The sequence below is a fragment of the Thalassophryne amazonica genome, chromosome 16 (genome assembly GCF_902500255.1).
Source record: "Thalassophryne amazonica chromosome 16, fThaAma1.1, whole genome shotgun sequence".
In the NCBI taxonomy this organism is placed as follows: Eukaryota; Metazoa; Chordata; class Actinopteri; order Batrachoidiformes; family Batrachoididae; genus Thalassophryne; species Thalassophryne amazonica.
In genome coordinates, this window is record NC_047118.1 from 72038093 (window position 1) to 72060266 (window position 22174).

The following is a 22174-nucleotide window of genomic DNA, read 5'->3' on the forward strand; positions in this document are numbered from 1 at the left end:
CTGTTTCCTGTGAACACCTAGTGACTCTTACACCTCCACTTCATCCCTGTTTTATTTAAGTTTAATGACAATTTGTTTCGGTCAAACCACATCTAAGCTGTGTTTTTACACAAGAAAAAAAATAAAATGCAGTAAACTGCACATTTGTGTCTTTTTTCATGAAAATATCTTATTGAATATAACATATTACACTTTCATCAGGCCTTTAAAATACTTTAGTGGACTCTTGCTGTAATATGTTGTCAGTGGTTGAGATAGTTGCTGTAGGCATCTAAAAATGCTCATAATCGGGTGAAACCTGATAGAAATCTCTTTGTGGTGTGTCGGTGATGTATGTATGTGCAAAATAAAACAAAACACTACTCCAGGTATGTTTTTGACGAGAATATAACATAACTTTGTTACAAGGTCAAACGTTGATGTTGTGTGACAAAGGCCTTTTAATAATAACTCACTTAAAGAAATAATGGCAAAACTCACATGTAAATAAAAAAAAAAACAAAACGATTAATTGAAAAAATAATCGACCGATGAACTGATTAGTAAAATAATCATTAGTTGCAGCCCTAGTGTTTAGGCTGAAATAAAATATGTCTTTCCTAAAAAATCAAAGTCCGGATTTCAAAAAAGAAGAGAAAAAAAAGGACAGGGAAAGAAAACTAAATGAGGGAAAGCAGCTGCTAACCAAATTCTTTGAAAAGAGAGGTGAGCTTGAAAGCTAGCTATATTGAGTTGGGGGGTCTGGGGGACCAAATTCAATATTGCTCCCCCCAACTTTAAAAAGGGTTCTGACTCCCAGGTGTGATCTATGGTATACATGATTTAGACCTGGTTTGACTACGCATTAGAAATTTGGTGCTTGCGTTAATAAAAAAGAACATAACAGTGGGGGGGGGGGGGGGGGAAATCTTCAATATGGCTACGACCTAGGGCCCAGAATTTGGTGCTCCGCCCCTGGGGACATACACACTGAAAACTGAGAACCCATTTGTCATATTGATTATTATCAAAATAGACACACATTACACATTTCATTTATTTATGATAGTAATACTATTCAGATTTTCTTACTTTTATGATGCATTAAATATGCCTATATATATATATATATATATATATATATATATATATATATATATATATATATGTGTGTGTGTGTGAAATATAACTTCAACCTCACCTGCTCCTAATGTTCATCATACAAGTAATGATAAAATTGTTCATGTCCAGCAGGTGGCCAGTGTTGTCAAAGTAACTTTGAAAAGTTACTTTTTTAGTTACTTTATGCAGTTACTTCATTAGCAGCTTTTTGAATTACTTTATTAGAAGCTGCCGAAAACTTGCAACTACTAAGTAATGAAACTAATAAGGTAACTAGTAATCTAACCTGGTTATTCTTAATGGCCCAGTCACATGGCACATGATGATTCCTGAACGAAGGGAAAAAGTAAAAGAAAATTCCATTGAGCAATCAGCAAAGTAACTAATACAACCCCAATTCCAATGAAGTTTGGACGTTTTGTGAAATGTAAATACAAACAGAATACAATGATTTGCAAATCCTCTTCAACCTATATTCAATTGAATACACCACAAAGACAAGATATTTAATGTTCAGACTGATAACTTTATTGTTTTTGTGCAAATATTTGCTCATTTTGAAATGGATGCTTGCAACACATTTCAAAAAAGTTGGGACGGGGCAACAAAAGACTGGGAAAGTTGATGAATGTTCAAAGAACACCTAATTAGAAACAGGTGAGTGTCATGATTGGGTATAAAAGGAGCATCCCCAAAAGGCTCAGCCGTTCACAAGCAAAGATGGGGCGAAGATCACCACTTTGTGAACAACTGTGTCAAAAAATAGTCCACCAGTTTAAAAACAATGTTTCTCAATGTTCAATTGCAAGGAATTTAGGGATTTCATCATCTACTGTCCATAATATAATCAGAAGATTCAGAAAATCTGGAGAACTTTCTATACATAAGCAGCAAGGCTGAAAACCAACACTGAATGCCCATGACCTTCATTCCCTCAGGCGGAACTGCATTATAAACAGACATCATTGTGTTAAGAATCTTACCACGTGGGCTCAGGAACACTTCAGAAAACCATTGTCAGTTAACACAGTTGGTCGCTACATCTACAAGTTAAAACTCTACCATGCAAAGTAAAAGCCATACATCAACAACATCCAGAAATACCGCTGCTTCTCTGGACCCGAGCTCATATGAAATGGACAGACGCAAAGTGGAAAAGTGTGCTGTGGTCTGATGAGTCCACATTTCAAATTGTTTTTGGAAATCATGGACGTCCTGTCCTCAGGACAAAAGAGGTAAAGGACCATCCAGATTGTTACCAGCGCAAAGTTCAAAAGCCAGCATCTGTGATGGTATGGGGGTGTGTTTGTGCCCTTGGCATGGGCAGCTTACACATCTGTGATGGTATGGGGGTGTGTTTGTGCCCTTGGCATGGGCAGCTTACACATCTGTGATGGCACCATTAATGCTGAAAGGTACATCCAGGTTTTGGAGCAACACATGCTGCCATCCAAGCAACGTCTTCTTCAGGGACATCCCTGCTTATTTCAGTAAGACAATGCCAAGCCACATTCTGCACGTGTTACAACAGTGTGGCTTCATAGTAAAAGAGTGCAGGTATTAGACGGGCCTGCCTGCAGTCCGGACCTGTCGCCCATTGAAAATGTGTGGCGCATTATGAAGCGCAAAATATGACAATGGAGACCCCGGACTGTTGAACAACTGAAGTCGTACATCAAGCAAGAATGGGAAAGAATTCCACCTCTAAGCTTCAACAATTAGTATCCTCAGTTCCCAAACGCTTATTGAGTGTTGTTAGAAGGAAAGGTGATACTAGGAGAGCTATGACCACTGCCTTTGCACACCCCCCCCCCCCCGACCCCAGGACTAAACCAAATCAACTTTTTTAGGTTCCTTAGATGACCCCAAAACACAATCAGGATGTTCCCAAAAATAAAAACTGGCCTCAAGCCAGTTATCCAAGATGGCGTGCAAGATGGCCGCCAAAATAGTTTTTTTGTTTTTTTTTACACTAAAACACCTTTAAACAACATATAAACAACTTCCTTCTATGTATTTTAATGATAAAGGTCTACTGGCGGCCATTTTGGATGCCATTTTGAAACTTAAACCCATGAATGAATTTAGTTTAGGCACAAATGAGTTTGCTGTGACCTGCAATGGTCTTCCCATTGAATCTATGTGATATTTAAGTTTTTATATGTTGTTTAAAGGTGTTTTCGTGAAAAAAAAAAACATTTTAGCAGCCATCTTGGACGCCATCTTGGATAACTGGCTTGAGGCCAGTTTTATTTTTGGGAACATCCTGATTGTGTTTTGGGGTCATCTAAGGAACCTAAAAAAGTTGGTTTGGTTTAGTCCTGGAGGGGTGCAAAGGTAGTGGTCATAGTTCCCCTAGTATGATGTAACACAACGGTAAACATACCACTGTCCCAGCTTTTTTGAAACATGTTGCAGGCTTCCATTTCAAAATGAGCAAATATTTGCACAAAAACAATAAAGTTCATCAGTTTGAACATTAAATCTCTTGTCTTTGTGCAGTATTCAATTGAATATAGGTGGAAGAGGATTTGTAAATCATTGTATTCTGTTTTTATTTACATTTTACACAACGTCCCAACTTCATTGGAATTGGGGTTGTAGTTACTTTTCTGAGTACTAAATCTTAAAAATAACCAAGTTAGATTATGAGTTACTTCATTAATTACATTCAGCAGCTGCCGACAAGTTGTCCGCAACTGTTAATGATGTAACTGTATAAAGTAACTAAATTATAACTGTATAAAGTAACTAATGAAGTAACTTTTCAAAGTTACATTGGCAACACTGCAGGTGGCTGAAAGCAGAGGTAGGACGAAGTCACCATCAAGTCACTCTCAATCACCAATCAGCAAGTCCCAAGTCAAGTCTCAAGTCTTAATGACCACCAATTGTTTGCAAGCTGACTTGATACTTGACTTGGGATTTGCAGATTGATGACTTGAGAATGACTTCACAGTGACTTTGTCCCACCTCTGGCTGAAAGCGACATGCAAATTTGACCGCACTGCCTCTTATTTGTTCATAGACCATCCAACAGGTGGCACTGGTCAACAGATGCCAAGTAGGTTTATAGAATATTTTATTTTTCAAAACAAAGGTGTTTGGATTGATCCGGTACATCAAAATCAACCAAAGTTGAGATTCACTTTTAATTTGGTGAGTTGAAAGACGGTTGCATTTATTGTTTTTGAGATATTGTTTTCAGAAACTGGAGTGGATGGGTTCATTCATTCACTCAATGCAGCTTACATGGAACATACCTTGGCTTTTAGCCTCGGAAAGATTCTTTTCAAAAGTATTCAACGCCATATATTTTTTAAATATACAGATGAATATTAGTACACTTCTGGAACAGACAGCTGAAAATTAGATTTTTCACTTCATTGAAACAAAATAATTAAACATAACACCACAAATAGAATAAACAAAGAAACATGCTACAGGTTAAGCATCTAAAAAGCTTTCAAACAGTTGCATAGTTTTTTTTACATTTTATTTATATAAATAACAATAGTCTATACATTTATACAATCATTGAAGATCAGAAAACATTTTGCCACTATGTAAAAGTCAGAATGAGAAGTCAGCATAGTTTTAAGTTCATAAAGTGCTGCTGCAGTCATTTGGGATGTGTTTAACACTAAAAAAGTATTCTGTGATAACTGTTAAAACACCATGAAGGTTTTGTTTTTATAGCGGCTGGTTCAGACAGTGACTGAATAAAATCTACTTATTCACTCAGTCCAACAGTCAATCAATCAATCAATTTTTTTTATATAGCGCCACATCACAACAAACAGTTGCCCCAAGGCGCTTTATATTGTAAGGCAAGGCCATACAATAATTACAGAAAAACCCCAACGGTCAAAACGACCCCCTGTGAGCAAGCACTTGGCTACAGTGGGAAGGAAAAACTCCCTTTTAACAGGAAGAAACCTCCAGCAGAACCAGGCTCAGGGAGGGGCAGTCTTCTGCTGGGACTGGTTGGGGCTGAGGGAGAGAACCAGGAAAAAGACATGCTGTGGAGGGGAGCAGAGATTGATCACTAATGATTAAATGCAGAGTGGTGCATACAGAGCAAAAAGAGAAAGAAACAGTGCATCATGGGAACCCCCCAGCAGTCTACGTCTATAGCAGCATAACTAAGGGATGGTTCAGGGTCACCTGATCCAGCCCTAACTATAAGCTTAGCAAAAAGGAAAGTTTTAAGCCTAATCTTAAAAGTAGAGAGGGTGTCTGTCTCCCTGATCTGAATGGGAGCTGGTTCCACAGGAGAGGAGCCTGAAAGCTGAAGGCTCTGCCTCCCATTCTACTCTTACAAACCCTAGGAACTACAAGTAAGCCTGCAGTCTGAGAGCGAAGCGCTCTATTGGGGTGATATGGTACTACGAGGTCCCTAAGATAAGATGGGACCTGATTATTCAAAACCTTATAAGTAAGAAGAAGAACTTTAAATTCTATTCTAGAATTAACAGGAAGCCAATGAAGAGAGGCCAATATGGGTGAGATATGCTCTCTCCTTCTAGTCCCCGTCAGTACTCTAGCTGCAGCATTTTGAATTAACTGAAGGCTTTTAGGGAACTTTTAGGACAACCTGATAATAATGAATTACAATAGTCCAGCCTAGAGGAAATAAATGCATGAATTAGTTTTTCAGCATCACTCTGAGACAAGACCTTTCTGATTTTAGAGATACTGCGTAAATGCAAAAAAGCAGTCCTACATATTTGTTTAATATGCGCTTTGAATGACATATCCTGATCAAAAATGACTCCAAGATTTCTCACAGTATTACTAGAGGTCAGGGTAATGCCATCCAGAGTAAGGATCTGGTTAGACACCATGTTTCTAAGATTTGTGGGGCCAAGAACAATAACTTCAGTTTTATCTGAGTTTAAAAGCAGGAAATTAGAGGTCATCCATGTCTTTATGTCTGTAAGACAATCCTGCAGTTTAGCTAATTGGTGTGTGTCCTCTGGCTTCATGGATAGATAAAGCTGGGTATCATCTGCGTAACAATGAAAATTTAAGCAATACCGTCTAATAATACTGCCTAAGGGAAGCATGTATAAAGTGAATAAATTGGTCCTAGCACAGAACCTTGTGGAACTCCATAATTAACTTTAGTCTGTGAAGAAGATTCCCCATTTACATGAACAATTGTAATCTATTAGACAAATATGATTCAAACCACCGCAGCGCAGTGCCTTTAATACCTATGGCATGCTCTAATCTCTGTAATAAAATTTTATGGTCAACAGTATCAAAAGCAGCACTGAGGTCTAACAGAACAAGCACAGAGATGAGTCCACTGTCCGAGGCCATAAGAAGATCATTTGTAACCTTCACTAATGCTGTTTCTGTACTATGATGAATTCTAAAACCTGACTGAAACTCTTCAAATAGACCATTCCTCTGCAGATGATCAGTTAGCTGTTTTACAACTACCCTTTCAAGAATTTTTGAGAGAAAAGGAAGGTTGGAGATTGGCCTATAATTAGCTAAGATAGCTGGGTCAAGTGATGGCTTTTTAAGTAATGGTTAATTACTGCCACCTTAAAAGCCTGTGGTACATAGCCAACTAACAAAGATAGACTGATCATATTAAGATCGAAGCATTAAATAATGGTAGGGCTTCCTTGAGCAGCCTGGTAGGAATGGGGTCTAATAAACATGTTGATGGTTTGGATGAAGTACCTAATGAAAATAACTCAGACAGAACAATCGGAGAGAAAGAGTCTAACCAAATACCGGCATCACTGAAAGCAGCCAAAGATAACGATACGTCTTTGGGATGGTTATGAGTAATTTTTTCTCTAATAGTTAAAATTTTGTTAGCAAAGAAAGTCATGAAGTCATTACTAGTTAAAGTTAATGGAATACTCAGCTCAATAGAGCTCTGACTCTTTGTCGGCCTGGCTACAGTGCTGAAAAGAAACCTGGGGTTGTTCTTATTTTCTTCAATTAGTGATGAGTAGAAAGATGTCCTAGCTTTACGGAGGGCTTTTTATAGAGCAACAGACTCTTTTTCCAGGCTAAGTGAAGATCTTCTAAATTAGTGAGACGCCATTTCTTCTCCAACTTACGGGTTATCTGCTTTAAGCTACGAGTTTGTGAGTTATACCACGGAGTCAGGCACTTCTGATTTAAAGCTCTCTTTTTTAGAGGAGCTACAGCATCCAAAGTTGTCTTCAATGAGGATGTAAAACTATTGACGAGATACTCTATCTCACTTACAGAGTTTAGGTAGCTACTCTGCACTGTGTTGGTATATGGCATTAGAGAACATAAAGAAGGAATCATATCCTTAAACCTAGTTACAGCGCTTTCTGAAAGACTTCTAGTGTAATTAAACTTATTCCCCACTGCTGGGTAGTCCATCAGAGTAAATGTAAATGTTATTAAGAAATGATCAGACAGAAGGGAGTTTTCAGGGAATACTGTTAAGTCTTCTATTTCCATACCATAAGTCAGAACAAGATCTAAGATATGATTAAAGTGGTGGGTGGACTCATTTACTTTTTGAGCAAAGCCAATAGAGTCTAATAATAGATTAAATGCAGTGTTGAGGCTGTCATTCTCAGCATCTGTGTGGATGTTAAAATCGCCCACTATAATTATCTTATCTGAGCTAAGCACTAAGTCAGACAAAGGTCTGAAATTCACAGAGAAACTCACAGTAACGACCAGGTGGACGATAGATATAACAAATAAAACTGGTTTTTGGGACTTCCAATTTGGATGGACAAGACTAAGAGTCAAGCTTTCAAATGAATTAAAGCTCTGTCTGGGTTTTTGATTAATTAATAAGCTGGAATGGAAGATTGCTGCTAATCCTCCCCTCGGCCCGTGCTACGAGCATTCTGACAGTTAGTGTGACTCGGGGGTGTTGACTCATTTAAACTAACATATTCATCCTGCTGTAACCAGGTTTCTGTAAGGCAGAATAAATCAATATGTTGATCAATTATTATATCATTTACCAACAGGGACTTAGAAGAGAGAGACCTAATGTTTAATAGACCACATTACCTGTTTTAGTCTGTGGTGCAGTTGAAGGTGCTATATTATTTTTTCTTTTTGAATTTTTATGCTTAAATAGATTTTTGCTGGTTATTGGTAGTCTGGGAGCAGGCACCGTCTCTACGGGGATGGGGTAATGAGGGGATGGCAGGGGGAGAGAAGCTGCAGAGAGGTGTGTAAGACTACAACTCTGTGTCTTCAGACTACAACAGTGTGTTGTGTTGTTTTGGTGTGTGCTCTCCTCTGCTCCCCCTGCTGTTGTTTCCAGGTGCCGCACCACGGAGCTGATTTCCACACCTGTTTCCCATCTCCTACATTTATAAGACCAAGTTCAGCCTTTCCAACCTTGCCAATAACTCAGTAGTCACTATGTGGTACCTGGCCCCTTTACTTTGATTAGTAAACCTCTAGCTGTGTTTGTTCAGCTTCCTGACCAGAACCTGTTCTGTTTCTTCCAGTGATCTTGTCTCCACACAGCTCCGGGGGCGGCCACCTGGCTCTGGTCTCTCGTCACCGCACCTGTTCTGGTCCAGTCTGTGTCTCCTGCCTCCGGGACCTCTTGCACATTCTAAAACTCTGTACAGCATTCCAATAAATTGTACTTTGCTTTTCATCCCAGCATCCCACATTTGGGTCCTACTTCGGCTCCATCGGCTCAACCATAACATAGTGCAATTCAGACTGCAGCGTGAGATGAAATTTATCTCTAACTATAAAGTGCATTGTCTATGATATTCCATGAACCAGATTCATAATCAGAAATCTTTTCTCCAAGTGGGCTTGGGAGGGAGGAAACCTCATGTTCACTCTGCTGCCAGGGCAAGAAGCACTTGTGTCATCAGTGTCCACTTACATAAATCAGATTAGATCAAAAATGTCACACTTTAGTACATCCCATAGCTTGGTCCACTTCCAAGATCACACGAATCTGGTTCCAGGTCCAGACCTGAATTCTACAAAGCTTTATTCAATAAATCTTAAATAAAGACGCACTGAGCTCTAAGATGGTTTTGAACATTTTGACTGAAGTTGATGTTGAGCAATAGTGGTCAAGATTGATAGAGACCTGTTGGGGAAAATGATGCTCAAGACCTAAAGTGACTTGACATTGTTACAGATCGATAGGTGTAAGGGTTGAAGCAGGCCTATGGGGACAAATACAGGTTGAAGATGATTTAGAACAATGGGCATCAAAGGGTGATGTAGGGTTGTTCCATGTCAAATCGCCCAGTTTTAAAAATATTTCCCAGGTTGCTCCTCAGCCCTGTTCTGTCAGTTTGATACGTCATTCATATCAGTGTTAGAATGAAATGTCAAATATTAGGTCTGTATTTTTTAAAGTTTTAAGTTACAGGCCCAGGAAATTTTAGTGATTTTTTCACATTGTGCAAAAATGGTGCTTGTACCAACTTCAGATGTTAATAACTAAATTTCTGTTAGCTTCACAGGTGTGAACCTGCTCGCCCTGGGCTATCTTTTGGTGTAGAGCGGGAAGAATGAGTAAGTTTTGGTGTATATTGCATGATCTGGCTTCCACAAAGGCCTGAAAATGGTAGCAAGCCCAAAATTTGACAAGTCTTTCATATTTGTGATTGCTGAAAATTCTAAGAAATTCACTAGCTATGTCAGTCTAATTGTTTGCACCATGATTTATGATGCACTACAGCATATGTATACAGTCAAATCACAAATCAGGTTGTTTAGAGCAAAATCTATAGTCAATAGAAATCTGCTAATTTTGAATGAGCTTCAATATATGTCCATTTTCTGCACCCCAGATGGCAATATTGGTATTTCAGCATCACATTCATATTTTTACCATGTACCATATACCACTGAACTGGACTGTCAACACAGATGCTGTGTATAAGAAAGGTCAGAGTCGACTGTATTTCCTCAGGAGGCTCAGATCTTTCAATGGCTGCAGAAATATGTTTTATCACTCAGTGGTCTTTAGCATCATCTTCTGCGCTGTAGTGTGCTGGGGCAGCAGGCTGAGGCCGCTGACAGGAACAGACTCAACAAGCTTATCAGGAGAGTTGGCTCTGTCCAGGGGGTTGAGCTACAGTCTGTGGTGGAGGTGTCAGAAAGGAGGATGTTGAGGAAACTGCTCAGCATCCTGGACAACACCGCCCACCCCCTGCATGCCACACTAACATCCTGTCAGAGCACCTTCAGCCACAGACCACCAAGGTGTACCACAAAACGCCACAGGAGGTCTTTCCAACCCGTGGCAATCAGATTGTATAATTCCTCTCCCCTCTGCAGGATGAATACATAATGAACAGAGTTAATCAGTGCAATATTGTCAAACATCTTGTGCAAATGTCTTAAAAAACATTCACTGTTTACTGACACCATTTTAGTACTCTGGCAAAGTAATTTCCCTCGAGATAAATAAAATTGATCTTATTCTTATCCTTACATATCTCAAGATGATGTGTAGCAAATATGGCATTGAGTCTAAGCTTCCTTACAGCCCTAGCAAATTTTGGTGTTTTCACATTTTGCAAAGACAGTGTTTTGTACCAACTTTAGACATTAATAACTCACTTGCTATAAGATCCACAGATGTGAAACCCCTCATGTAGAGCTACATCTGGTGAAGAGTGGGAAAATTTAGTCAGTTTTGGTCTATCTAGTGTGATTTGCTTTTCACGAAGGCCTGAAAATGGTAGCAAGTCCAAAATTAGCCATATTGTTCATATTTCTGATTGCTCAAAAATCAAAGAAATGCACTAGCTATAGCAGTCTAATTTTTTGCACCATGAGTTATGATGTGTTAGAGCTTATGTATACTGTCTAATCATAAATCAGGTTGTTTGGAGCTAAATCTGTAGTTCTTAGAAATATGCTCATTTTGAATGAGCTTCAAAATATGGTCATTTTCTGGACCCCAGATGGGAATGAGGGTAATTGAGCATCAAACTCTTCAAATCAAATTCATATTCTTACATATTTCAAGGTGTTGTGTAGCAAATATGTGGCTGAGTTCACGCTTCCTTACAGCCCTAGGAAATGTTTTCGCGTTTTGGGAAAAATATGAATTAAGTTGAAAATTAAGATGAAATTAAGTTGAAATTAGTAAGTTACTTACTAACTTAATTTCAAAGAACTTAATTCATTGAGGTGTTTCCAACTGAAACAACTAAATTAAGTTGGTTCAACTATTGTTTTTTTTTTTTTTGTTGTTTTTTGGTACAAAACACTGTTGTCGCAAAATGTGAAAAAATTGTCAAAATTTCCTATGGCTGTAAGGAAGCTTAGACTCAACACCATATTTGCTACACAACACCTTGAAATATGTAAGAATGCATGGTAAATACATGCTCAAATACATTGCCATCTGGGTTGCAGAAAATGGGCATGTTTTGAAGCTTGTTCAAAATTAGTAGATTTCTAATGACTATAGATTTTGCTCAAAAGGACCTGATTTGTGATTTGACTGTATAGATATCCTCTAACACATCATAAATCATGCTGGAAACAATAAGGTTATTTATTTGTATTTTGAGCAGTCATTTTGAATTTTGAAATCTGATTGATTTCAGTTCAAGAGGTATAATGCAGTGGTCTCAAGCCTTAAAAAAATTGATAGGATTGGGAGCTAGTGGTAAACCTGTGCCACATCAAACATAAGAATTGGAAATCAAATTTGTGATTAAGGGAGATGTAGATCTCCAGGGGTTGAGGTTGATTTGGACCAACAGGGATGACAGATGATCTACAGATGTAGAATCCTCTGCAGACCTGCAGAGGTTAAGTACTGATGCAGATCTCAATTTCTATCCCAATATGGACCTACAAGGATTTTGGCTGATGCAAACATAAGGAGGTTTAAGCTGATACCTGTCTCCAGAGGTGTATACCTACAGGGGTCGAGGCTGATTTGAACCAAAAAGAATTAAGGAAGACCTGTCAAAGTCGAATCCTCTCTTCAAACCTAAAGAGGTATTTCCTGATAGAGATCTAACCTGATGCAGACCTAAGAGGGGTTTAGGCTAATAGACCTACAGGGGATCTAGGCTATTGTAGATCTACAGGGGTTGAGTACGTAAGATTGATATAAGATTCCAGACTGCTGCAGGTCTATAGAGGCCGAGGCTGATGTAGACCGGCTGTCCCTGGGCTGAGAGCTGGACTGTGTGTGGTCTTTGAGGGACTCCAGTTTCCAAGAGAAGCCTGGACAGCTTTGCGGTGGGTAAGTCTATGTGTAATGGAGAATCCTGTGTTACCTTCCAACTGGGACAGAACCACCAGCACCTGTCTGTGGGACAAATAAATGACTGAGTCACAGACAGATGATGGCTAGTTTTTAATTGTACTGATTGATGATCGATGTACTGATGGATTTATCGCCACTGTTTGATGGGCTCACCTGTGCAGAGGGGGGATGCTGTCGATGGTTTTCAGACTGCTGCGCGTTGACACCACATTGAAGCTGTTGCTGCAGTCACATGACACATGGAGATGGTGCTTGGGGTGGCGATTCTCCACCATAACAATGAGGCCCGCCCACCCATGGGTCAGGTAGTAACATGTCATCCCCTCTCGACCCTGGCAGAGACTCAATGTTAGGGCTTGCCTGATTACCTCAAGAGTGGTTTTTCCTGAATTGATACCCCGACATGGTTTTGGGAACAGTCTCTTGTGTCTGTTCACCAGCATGACTCAAAAACCTTTACGCTGTGAGTGATTTTACGTTCGTATATACAAGAAAATGTATTGTGAACCGGACCTACTTTGAGATCAGCAGACTCTGGGTAATGAAGGACAACAAAGTCCAAATGAAACAAGAAATCTGGACTTTTGTTGACTTTCGAAGGCATAGTTAACCTTCATCTAGCTTCGTTCATCAGAATTTTCAAACTGTTGAAAAATGTGAATGAATACCGAAGACATACGAGGTCTGTCAATAAAGTATAGGTCCTTTTTATTTTTTTCAAAAACTATATGGATTTCATTCATATGTTTTTACGTCAGACATGCTTGAACCCTCGTGCGCATGCGTGAGTTTTTCCACGCCTGTCGGTGACGTCATTCGCCTGTGAGCACTCCTTGTGGGAGGAGTCGTCCAGCCCCTCGTCGGAATTCCTTTGTCTGAGAAGTTGCTGAGAGACTGGCGCTTTATTTGATCAAAATTTTTTCTAAACCTGTGAGGCACATTGAAGTGGACACAGTTCGAAAAATTAAGCTGGTTTTCGGTGAAAATTTTAACAGCTGATGAGAGATTTTGAGGTGATACTGTCACTTTAAGGACTTCCCACGGAGCGGGACGTCGCGCAGCACTCGCAGGTGCTGTCGTCAACCTGTTTCAAGCTGAAAACCTCCACATTTCAGGCTCTATTGATCCAGGACGTCGTGAGAGAACAGAGAAGTTTCAGAAGAAGTCGGTTTCAGCATTTTATCTGGATATTCCACTGTTAAAGGAGATTGTTTTAATGAAAGACGTGCGGACGGATTGCAGCGTCGGCTCGCAGCCGCTGCGACGCTCCGCCACAGGAAAAACACCTCTGTTGGAAGCCTTAAGGACAAGTTGGAACATGTCCAGCTGTTAAACAATTTCTCATATACTCACACCACTGAAAGCCATCAAAAGCCGCCTGGATTTTACAAATGGTTATCAACACAGAGGTGTTTTTCCTGTGCCGCCGCACCGCGTCGGCTGCGTCCCGACGCGCGGACCCGTCCGCACGTCTTTCAATAAAAAAATCTCCTTTAACAGTGGAATATCGGGATAAAATGCTGAAACCGACTTCTTCTGAAACTTCTCTGTTCTCTCACGATGTCCTGGATCAATAGAGCCTGAAATGTGGAGGTTTTCAGCTTGAAACAGGCTGACGACGGCGCCTGAGAGCGCTGCACGACGTCTCGCACCGTGGGAAGTCCTTAAAGCGACAGTATCACCTCAAAATCTCTCATCAGCTGTTAAAATTTTCACCGAAAACCAGCTTAATTTTTCGAACCGTGTCCACTTCGATGTGCCTTACAGGTTTAGAAAAAATTTTGATCAAACAAAGCGCCAGTCTCTCAGCAACTTCTCAGACAAAGGAATTCCGACAAGGGGCTGGACGACTCCTCCCACAAGGAGTGCTCACAGGCGAATGACGTCACCGACAGGTGTGGAAAAACTCATGCATGCGCACGAGGGTTCAAGCATGTCTGACGTAAAAACATATGAATGAAATCCATATAGTTTTTGAAAAAAATAAAAAGGACCTATACTTTATTGACAGCCCTCGTATGTCAATTTGTCCGTATGTTGTTTTGCTTTCTGTCTTGACGGTTCCTTATCATTTGCTTAGCTCCTGTAATGTCAGCATTCCGTTTGACTGTCTTCCAACTTCCCTAGTCCAATGGATTGCACGAAGGTTGACATATCTGAACGGAAACTAAAGCTCCAACAAGCTGAACGTAACGTCCTTGTATCGCTAGTTTTCTCCATGTGTGGGACCAAAAGCAACACTGTCATACAGAAACAATAGCAGTAAGAACATTTGATCTACTATTGTAACCATTTACACACGTTCCAATCATTTGTGGCTGGCCTACGTGTGCACACACGTTGTTGTTGTGAAGACAAACATCTCTCACCTGATAACCAAATCCCGCACCTGCAAGTACTGCAGACATGAGGACAGGTTGCACTCGGTGTCATATCCGCTGTCAGTCATGTCATCGTGAATGTTTCGTTTTGATTTTGTTTAAAGCGTCGAGGTTGACGTTCGCTTCGTTTTTCTTTCGCTAGTTTCAGTTTTGTTTTGTTCCTTTTTGCGCTCTTGATTTGTAGGCTTTTTGGTGATGGGAAAAGTGCAGGATCATTCGTCCACCTTTTCATGACAATTTGTGACATTTTGACATTTTTCCCTCATATAACTGGGCCCTTAGGTCTTATTTACACAATTACCTCATGTCTCTCGCCTTTGGTTTCGGTCAGCTGGATGATGGCATCTGCTATGGTTGTTTTTGAGGCCGGTACTTGTTCCACCAGCACCAGCCTGGAACTGTAGATAGCTAGGATGTAGCCAGGTGGCTCTGATCTGACACAGCTCACTGAAAAGACACAATACCGTAATTGACAAAAAAGTGATACTATCTACTGCAAGAAGAATATCAAGGCTACATGAGACAATATCCTCAAGACATGATATGATCGTGAGTCGTCAGACTGCATGTGAAAGACTGAGGCACCTGTTAAATACACAAAAAGGACTGTGAAATACCCTACTTGTGATACCAGTAATACTTTTGCAATCCAGCTGCAGATCTCAAGGATGAGAATGGGCAAAGAAAAAAACTGAAAATCGGCGGGGAACCGGGTGCCGCCGTAGGCCCTCAGCAGGGTCCAGGGGCAGCACCTCGGGTGGGGGCCCACATGTTTTGAGCATTTTAGAGGCCACTAGACAGACCTAATTTCACGAATTTCCATTTTATATTTTTATGTATGTTGGGGTATGTGGAAACCTGACTGTAATAAAAGAATCTGTCTATGTAGACCTTCTTCAGTGATACCTGCCTAGTGCTATAGCACATGTACTTATTATAAATGCCATAGCATTTGACAGATATCACTGAACTTGTCAAAACTATTCTTTAAGTGTATTTCCTTAACATGCAATGAGCTCTGAAATATACTGGAACTTCATGCAAGTATGTGTAAATCCTTCAAAGAGATTAAAACTTATCAAAACAACATGTGTGGTATAAAACAGTATTTTATTAATATTTACATGTAAAATGTATGCTTACAAATTATTGCCCCACAATAAATTCCCAAATAACACCATGTGAGTTTACTTATGTCAGTCAGCAGGAAAACCCCACAGGTGAATATAGCATAGTATTAGTAAAAAGTGCACATCCTGTGCACCATCTGTACCACAGTCCATGAAATTAAACTGATGCAGGACAATTTCAGCATGCAGATAAAATATATCTTTTCATGTGTAAATGGTTTATCTATTAAAGAGTAAAAACTGAAAGAAATCAATTGTAAGGCCCAAAAGAAGTTTCTGTGGGAGGTATTTTAGCCATAAGGTCAAGGAGATGTTGGCTTTTTAAATACCGATGTAGCAGGTGGCAGCAATGCAACAATAAGGAGGCCAGCTGCTGTTATACACCACAAAAGAAGAAGGGTTTGTTTGTTTTTTTTTCTCCACAGGGTCAGGTTTTCAGAAAAAGTGTTTTGTGTCAAAATAAACCACTAAGATATCTATCTATATTTTTACGCTATCGGTTTTATATGACAAAATAAACAGAACATGGAAACAAATTTTGATGAAAATCTGTATACCATTTACCATTGTCTACGGCTGAGTATAGGCTTGGTCTCCAGCCTTTAAGGAGCCGCTCAGTCTGAGTTAATCAGGATTACTTAGTATACTGTTTGCGTGGGGGAGGTTGGGTTATCTATTGCTCTAAAGTTAAACATGATTTGCTGGGTCTTGAAATGGGTGTCGAGGTTGTTCTTAAAGCTGTTTATGCTACTGCTATTGATGATGGTTGCGGGTAGAGAATTCCACCAGACTGCTGTTCTATTCGAGAAAGTATCCCTGTGGCGCTCTGTTCTGCAGTGGTTTCGGGTTCAATTCTTATTGTATCCTCTTGTGGCAATATCCGGGGAGGCCAGTTGGAGACTAGGTGGGGTTACAGGGGAGTCTTCAGTGAGGAATTTATACACTGTGAAGAGATCACCTCTCAGCTGATGGATGGTAGATGAGGGTGGGTCGCTTTAGCCTTTTCAGTCATTCTTCGTATGACAGGTTTTTTTTTTTAGGAATGGGACTCATTTTGTGGCCCTTCGCTGCACTTTTTCTAACTCTTCAGTGAGGCCCCACATGTAGGGAGACCATATGAATGCAGCGTATTCGAGGTGAAGGCGAATCATGGTCTTGTATAAGGCGATGAACATCCTGTCGTTCACATAGTCAAAGGACCTCCAGAGGAGGCCGAGGTTGGCTTTGTTGGCTATTTTGTGGATGTGGGTCTTGACTGTCCCTACACTTCCGTTTCTCCGCCGTCTGCTCCTTCAGGTCAATATATTTTTCAGCTCAGAAGATGGCTCATATGGATCATATGGAGGGGGAGGTTTCTGTCCTCTGTGAGTTTGACAGGTGGACCGTCCCAGTCAAACTCCTCCCCTGGCACTGTCCCTGGAGCGGGGCACACCCAGCTGGGCCAGGCGCTTGACACCACAAGCGAGAGCTGCTTGGATGACTTTCTCAAGCTGTAGTGACCCTTCCCCCACCCCCCGCCAAAATAAAAATAAATAAATAATCATTTTTGTGGTGATCAGGTTTGCGATTAAGATTCGCTGCAGTAATTGATCCGTAAACTGATATCCATAAACAACTTAAACTGTCACAGTCCCGCTTTTGTCCCGTTCACGTCCACCTCTTGCTCCAAACATGTCCACTTAAAACTTTTTTTTTTTTTACAGCACTATCGATGTCTTTAACATGGTCTTTGTCGTCTCTCTCTGTAATTTTGGCCATGTTACAGATGCACTTCGACAGAGCAAACTTGCAGAAACTCAAGATGTCCACATCCGGGTACTTTCAGTGACTTTAGATATTACAGAGATTCTGATTGGCTGAAAGTTAGCTGAAGAAAAAGTAACCAATGACATTGCATATTTTAGCTTGCAGTTTCTTCAAAGCAGTTCCGTGCATGAGGAAAAGGTTTAACAAGCACGGCTGTCCCCGCTACCCCCCACATACACACTTTTTCTCAGCGGATTTACGCTGATCTCAGAAATGGTCCAGAAATCCAGAAAAAGTCAGAAATCCACTGAGAATTCTCATCCCTGAGATCAGTGATCAGGTGATGGTGTGGAGGGTGGGGGGTGTGTGTGTGTGTGAGACTTGTTTGGGTGTGACAAAGGCAACAAAGGTATTTACCCACTGGAGATCTTGTAATATTACATGCAGTAGTGTTCATCAATCATCCTTTATTTGTGCAAGACCCTCCCCATATTTTACCTGAGCAACCTTGGTTCAAGCCCCAGCCAGACCAGCCAATCACTAAGGGCCCTTAGGCAAGATCCTTAATCCCCAAGTTGCTCCTGGTGTGTAGTGAGTGTCTTTCATGGCAGCACTGTGACATCTGTGTGTGAGTGTGAATGGGTGAATGTGAAGCATCATTGCAAAGTGCTTTGAGTTTCTGATTCACATGGAAAAGCGCTATACTAATGCAGTCCATTTCCCATTCAACCCCCCACTATAATCACATACATTTGTGTGTTTGTCCAGCAGCAACTGAGCAACAGTAGGTTATTGAAGTAGCTGCTCCAATTTGTAGCACATGATTTAAAGAGTGAAAGTGTGGAAAATCCAAACCTACGAGATATAAACATTTATAATAACTGACAATGAAGATTCTCATTTGTCCAAGTTGAAGATGTCTAAAGGTTTGCTCGACCCCAGAAGTGCCCACATTCTTTCATTAAAGCGTCATGAATTAACGTGGCTGGATGGCCACAAGATGAAAATAAATGTTGCTGTTGGGTGACGCACACACATACGAGGTCTGTTAGAAAAGTATCTGACCTTATTATTTTTTTCAAAAACCATATGGATTTGAATCACGTGTGATTGCGTCAGACAAGCTTGAACCCTTGTACGCATGCGTGAGTTTTTCCACGCCTGTCGGTTGCGTCATTCGCCTGTGAGCAGGCTTTGAGTGAGGAGTGGTCCAGCCCCCTCGGCGGATTTTCATTGTCAGGAAGTGGCAGAATGATTTGGGCTTTTTTCCATTAGATTTTTTCAGAAACTGTTAGAGACAGGCAGCTGGAAACCATTAGAAAAATTTATCTGGCTTTTGGTGAAAATGTTACGGGCTTGGTAGAGAATAAGGAGTGTTACTGTCGCTTTAAGAATGGCCCCCAGCGGCTGTGGGGCGCGCCGCGCTCCGAAGCCACCATCGACAGGCTGAGCGACCATTTCATTTCTAAACAGATGGCTGTCTGGATCCGTGACCATCGTGTGCACTTTCTCTGGTTATCACAAGAGCTGGACATCAACCATTTTCCATCAGATTTCACTTTTAACAAGAGATTTTGTCATGGAAAGCCGAGTGGAGGCTTCACGCATCACGATGGATTCGCTACTGGAGCGAAACAAAACCACCTCCGTTTTGGTCTCACAGGACGGCTTTGAGATGGCGTTCAGACAGCTGTCGGTGGTTTTTCCATCGAGTGATTATCCGAGAAATTGTGGATGTGCTTGGACATGCCAGAACATGTCCCGTGAGGCTTCATCACGGCATTGCTTTGCGGCATGCGGCACCACCGCGACGTGCAGAATTCCTCCGCACATCTGTCTCAATGTGCCAAAAAAGTGCTGATGTCCACGTCTTTTCACAATTCCTGTGCTAGTCAGACGACGTCCCGGATAAAGCACAGCGTCCAGTTTGGAAATGAACGGCACATTCCACTGTTACAGGAGTTTTTGTCATGGAAAGAGTGTTGTGAAAGTGTAGTGACACGGACCCACAACAGGGGGCGCAAATGAACGGTCAATAGATGAGCCAAAAAGTAACAATTTAATGTTTTGAAATGTGCACAACGAAATACAGACAATCTCAGAATATAATTACAGTCAATCCACAAAGGTTGACGTGTGGGCAGGCTCGAGGATAGAAGACGTCTGTCCTAAGAAGAGCCGGAACCACACGATTTCCGCCGCCACCGAACCTGGTGAATACTGGAGCCGCCAAGTCCCGAATTCCCAGGTGATCACCGTCCCCGACTGTCGGATCTGGTACTGCTGGCGAGAACAAAGACAGTCAAGTGTAGGTGTGTGCACACCCAGTAACAACAATGGTGGGAATGCCACCTCCACCTCTCACTCAATACGCTGATGAATTTTACAGTGATCCCCAGAGGAAAAGAGTGCCGTCCTGCACTCACTCAGCCTCCACAGGAAGAGGGACCGGTACTCCCTGCAAACACTCACAATATACAGCTTATAAGTAACACAAATGGCTGAGGATATACCTCCACTGAAGTACGATATCTCGGCGATGAGGTGGAGATGACGTCTGGGTTTTATGGAGTGCGAGTATGAAGATGAGTGACAGCTGTCAGGAATTAATGAGTGACAGCTGGTCACTCCCGGCTGTGTCCCGTGCGGCAGCGCCCTCTTCGTGCCCGAAGCCCGCACTTCAGGCAGGGCGCCCTTTGGTGGTGGGCCAGCAGTACCTCCTCTTCTGGTGTTGTACCCCAGAATATGGGGTAATATGCTGCAGTACCTCTGGAAAATATGAGGGAAATAATCACGAGAGTTATTTCAGGTTGTTTTCTCCCACGCAGAGTTTATTGCAATGCAGCATGACCAAATCATCATTTCCTTGTCCTTTCCCCAACACAAAATGGCAGACTCACGATAAGTTCGCGTGCAGAAAAACGTATTTTAAACCCTTAAAATATACATGAAAACATTTCTTTAACTTCACTCCAGCATGCAATACAAACAGAAAAATACCCTAACTATGCACACAACATGTTCAGAACACTGGGAGACGTTTACCTGAAAATATGAGGGAAATAATCACAAGTTATTTCGGGTTGTTTCTCCCACGCAGAGGTTTATTGCAATGAGGAGAAACCCCGCGAAATCACTCCAGTGGTGTGGGAAGACATTACAAGTTGTAAAAATAAAGGATCCCCCAGGATTACTAGACGATTTCCGAAAATGCGGTCACAATTCCTTTGAATAGAATTACAAAACATTTAGAAAAAATAAATAATAACATACTTTACATACTTTTAACCAACTCTTAACTGTATTTATATTGTCCTGAAGGCTTTTATGTAAATGTATATTTATTACAAACCCTTTTAACATTTTAAGAACTTTCCTATTTTTAACTATTTCTATTCCCTACTATTTTTAATAGGACATCACCTTATGAGTTATCATTATTTATTGGCAGAGAGCTAACCACTATTTATTAGTGCTGTCCTGAACATAGTGTTTAAAGGCGTGCTACCCTTCTAACCTATCACACTCTCCTCCACTTGAAAAAATGTCGTCCCGACATTATAATCAAAAACATTTACTTCTACATGTCAAAACTATCAACATTCTATATTTACCCGTTAGTCCATTAACTTGAAAGCAAACCATATCTGTGAGCTCTAACCATCACTTCACCACAGATCAGATCTGAAGACTAAGGAGTCAATAAGCAGTCTATTGTCTGTGTTTATAACCATAGACCTGGTCTCACTTCATAGATTGGGAGGTCAGGCCCCATTTGTCTGTCTACCGTATAAATAGTGTCCTCCCAATAGTCTCTGAGTTTCCCTGGGCCTCCCCTAGGAGTCAGGTTTTTGACCAAGACTCTCTCTCCAGGCTGTAACCACAAAACCTCCTTACTTTCGTGTCATAATGTCTTTTGCTCTTGTCAGCTGTTTTCCTTGGCAGTCTCATTTGCAATGGTATATGCTTCATCCATGCCCTTTCTCCATTTTTCAACATAGTCTTTGGTGGTTACTAAAACCAGGGTCTGAATATAGTCCAAGAGCATATCTACTGGCAATCTGGGTGAGCGCCCGAACAGTAGATAAAATGGAGAGTAAGCAGTCACATCACAACGACTACAGTTGTAGGAGTACACCAGCTTGTTGATAGAGTCCTTCCAGTTTGACTTTTCTGTTTCAGTGAGTGTCTTAAGCATCTGTAACAACGTCCTGTTCATGCGTTCGACTTGACCATTCCCCATTGGGTGATAGGGTGTTGTTCTTGAGCCGGCCATGCCATTGAGTTTCTTAAGTTGAGTGAATAACTGATTTTCAAATTCACCGCCTTGGTCATGGTGAATGCGACAACGAAAACCAAACCTCAGGGCGTAGTCATTGAAGATGAGGTTTGCAGCAGTTTTCCCTGACTTTGAAGTAGTGGCATAGGCTTGTGCAAAGCGTGTGAAGTGATCAACAATCACTAAAATATATTCAAAACCACCTTTGCATTTGTCAAGATGAAGAAAGTCTATACACACAAGTTCAAAAGGCTGTGTTGTTACAATGTTGGTCAAAGGGGCTCTT

General features: G+C 41.0%; 1 protein-coding gene across 1 annotated transcript in view; it reads right to left on the reverse strand.

Moving 5' to 3' along the window:
* Positions 1-12143: 12143 nt before the first annotated feature.
* LOC117528116 (calpain-15-like) overlaps positions 12144-22174 on the reverse strand; it is a 71811-nt gene continuing 61780 nt past the window's right edge. Inside the window, exons 13-15 of the mRNA XM_034190676.1 lie at positions 15035-15180; positions 12506-12684; positions 12144-12394 (exon numbers count right to left, since the gene is read on the reverse strand). Of these exons, the coding sequence (XP_034046567.1) occupies positions 12217-12394; positions 12506-12684; positions 15035-15180 (503 nt within the window). The 3' untranslated portion in view covers positions 12144-12216. The remainder of the gene's footprint in view (positions 12395-12505; positions 12685-15034; positions 15181-22174) is intronic.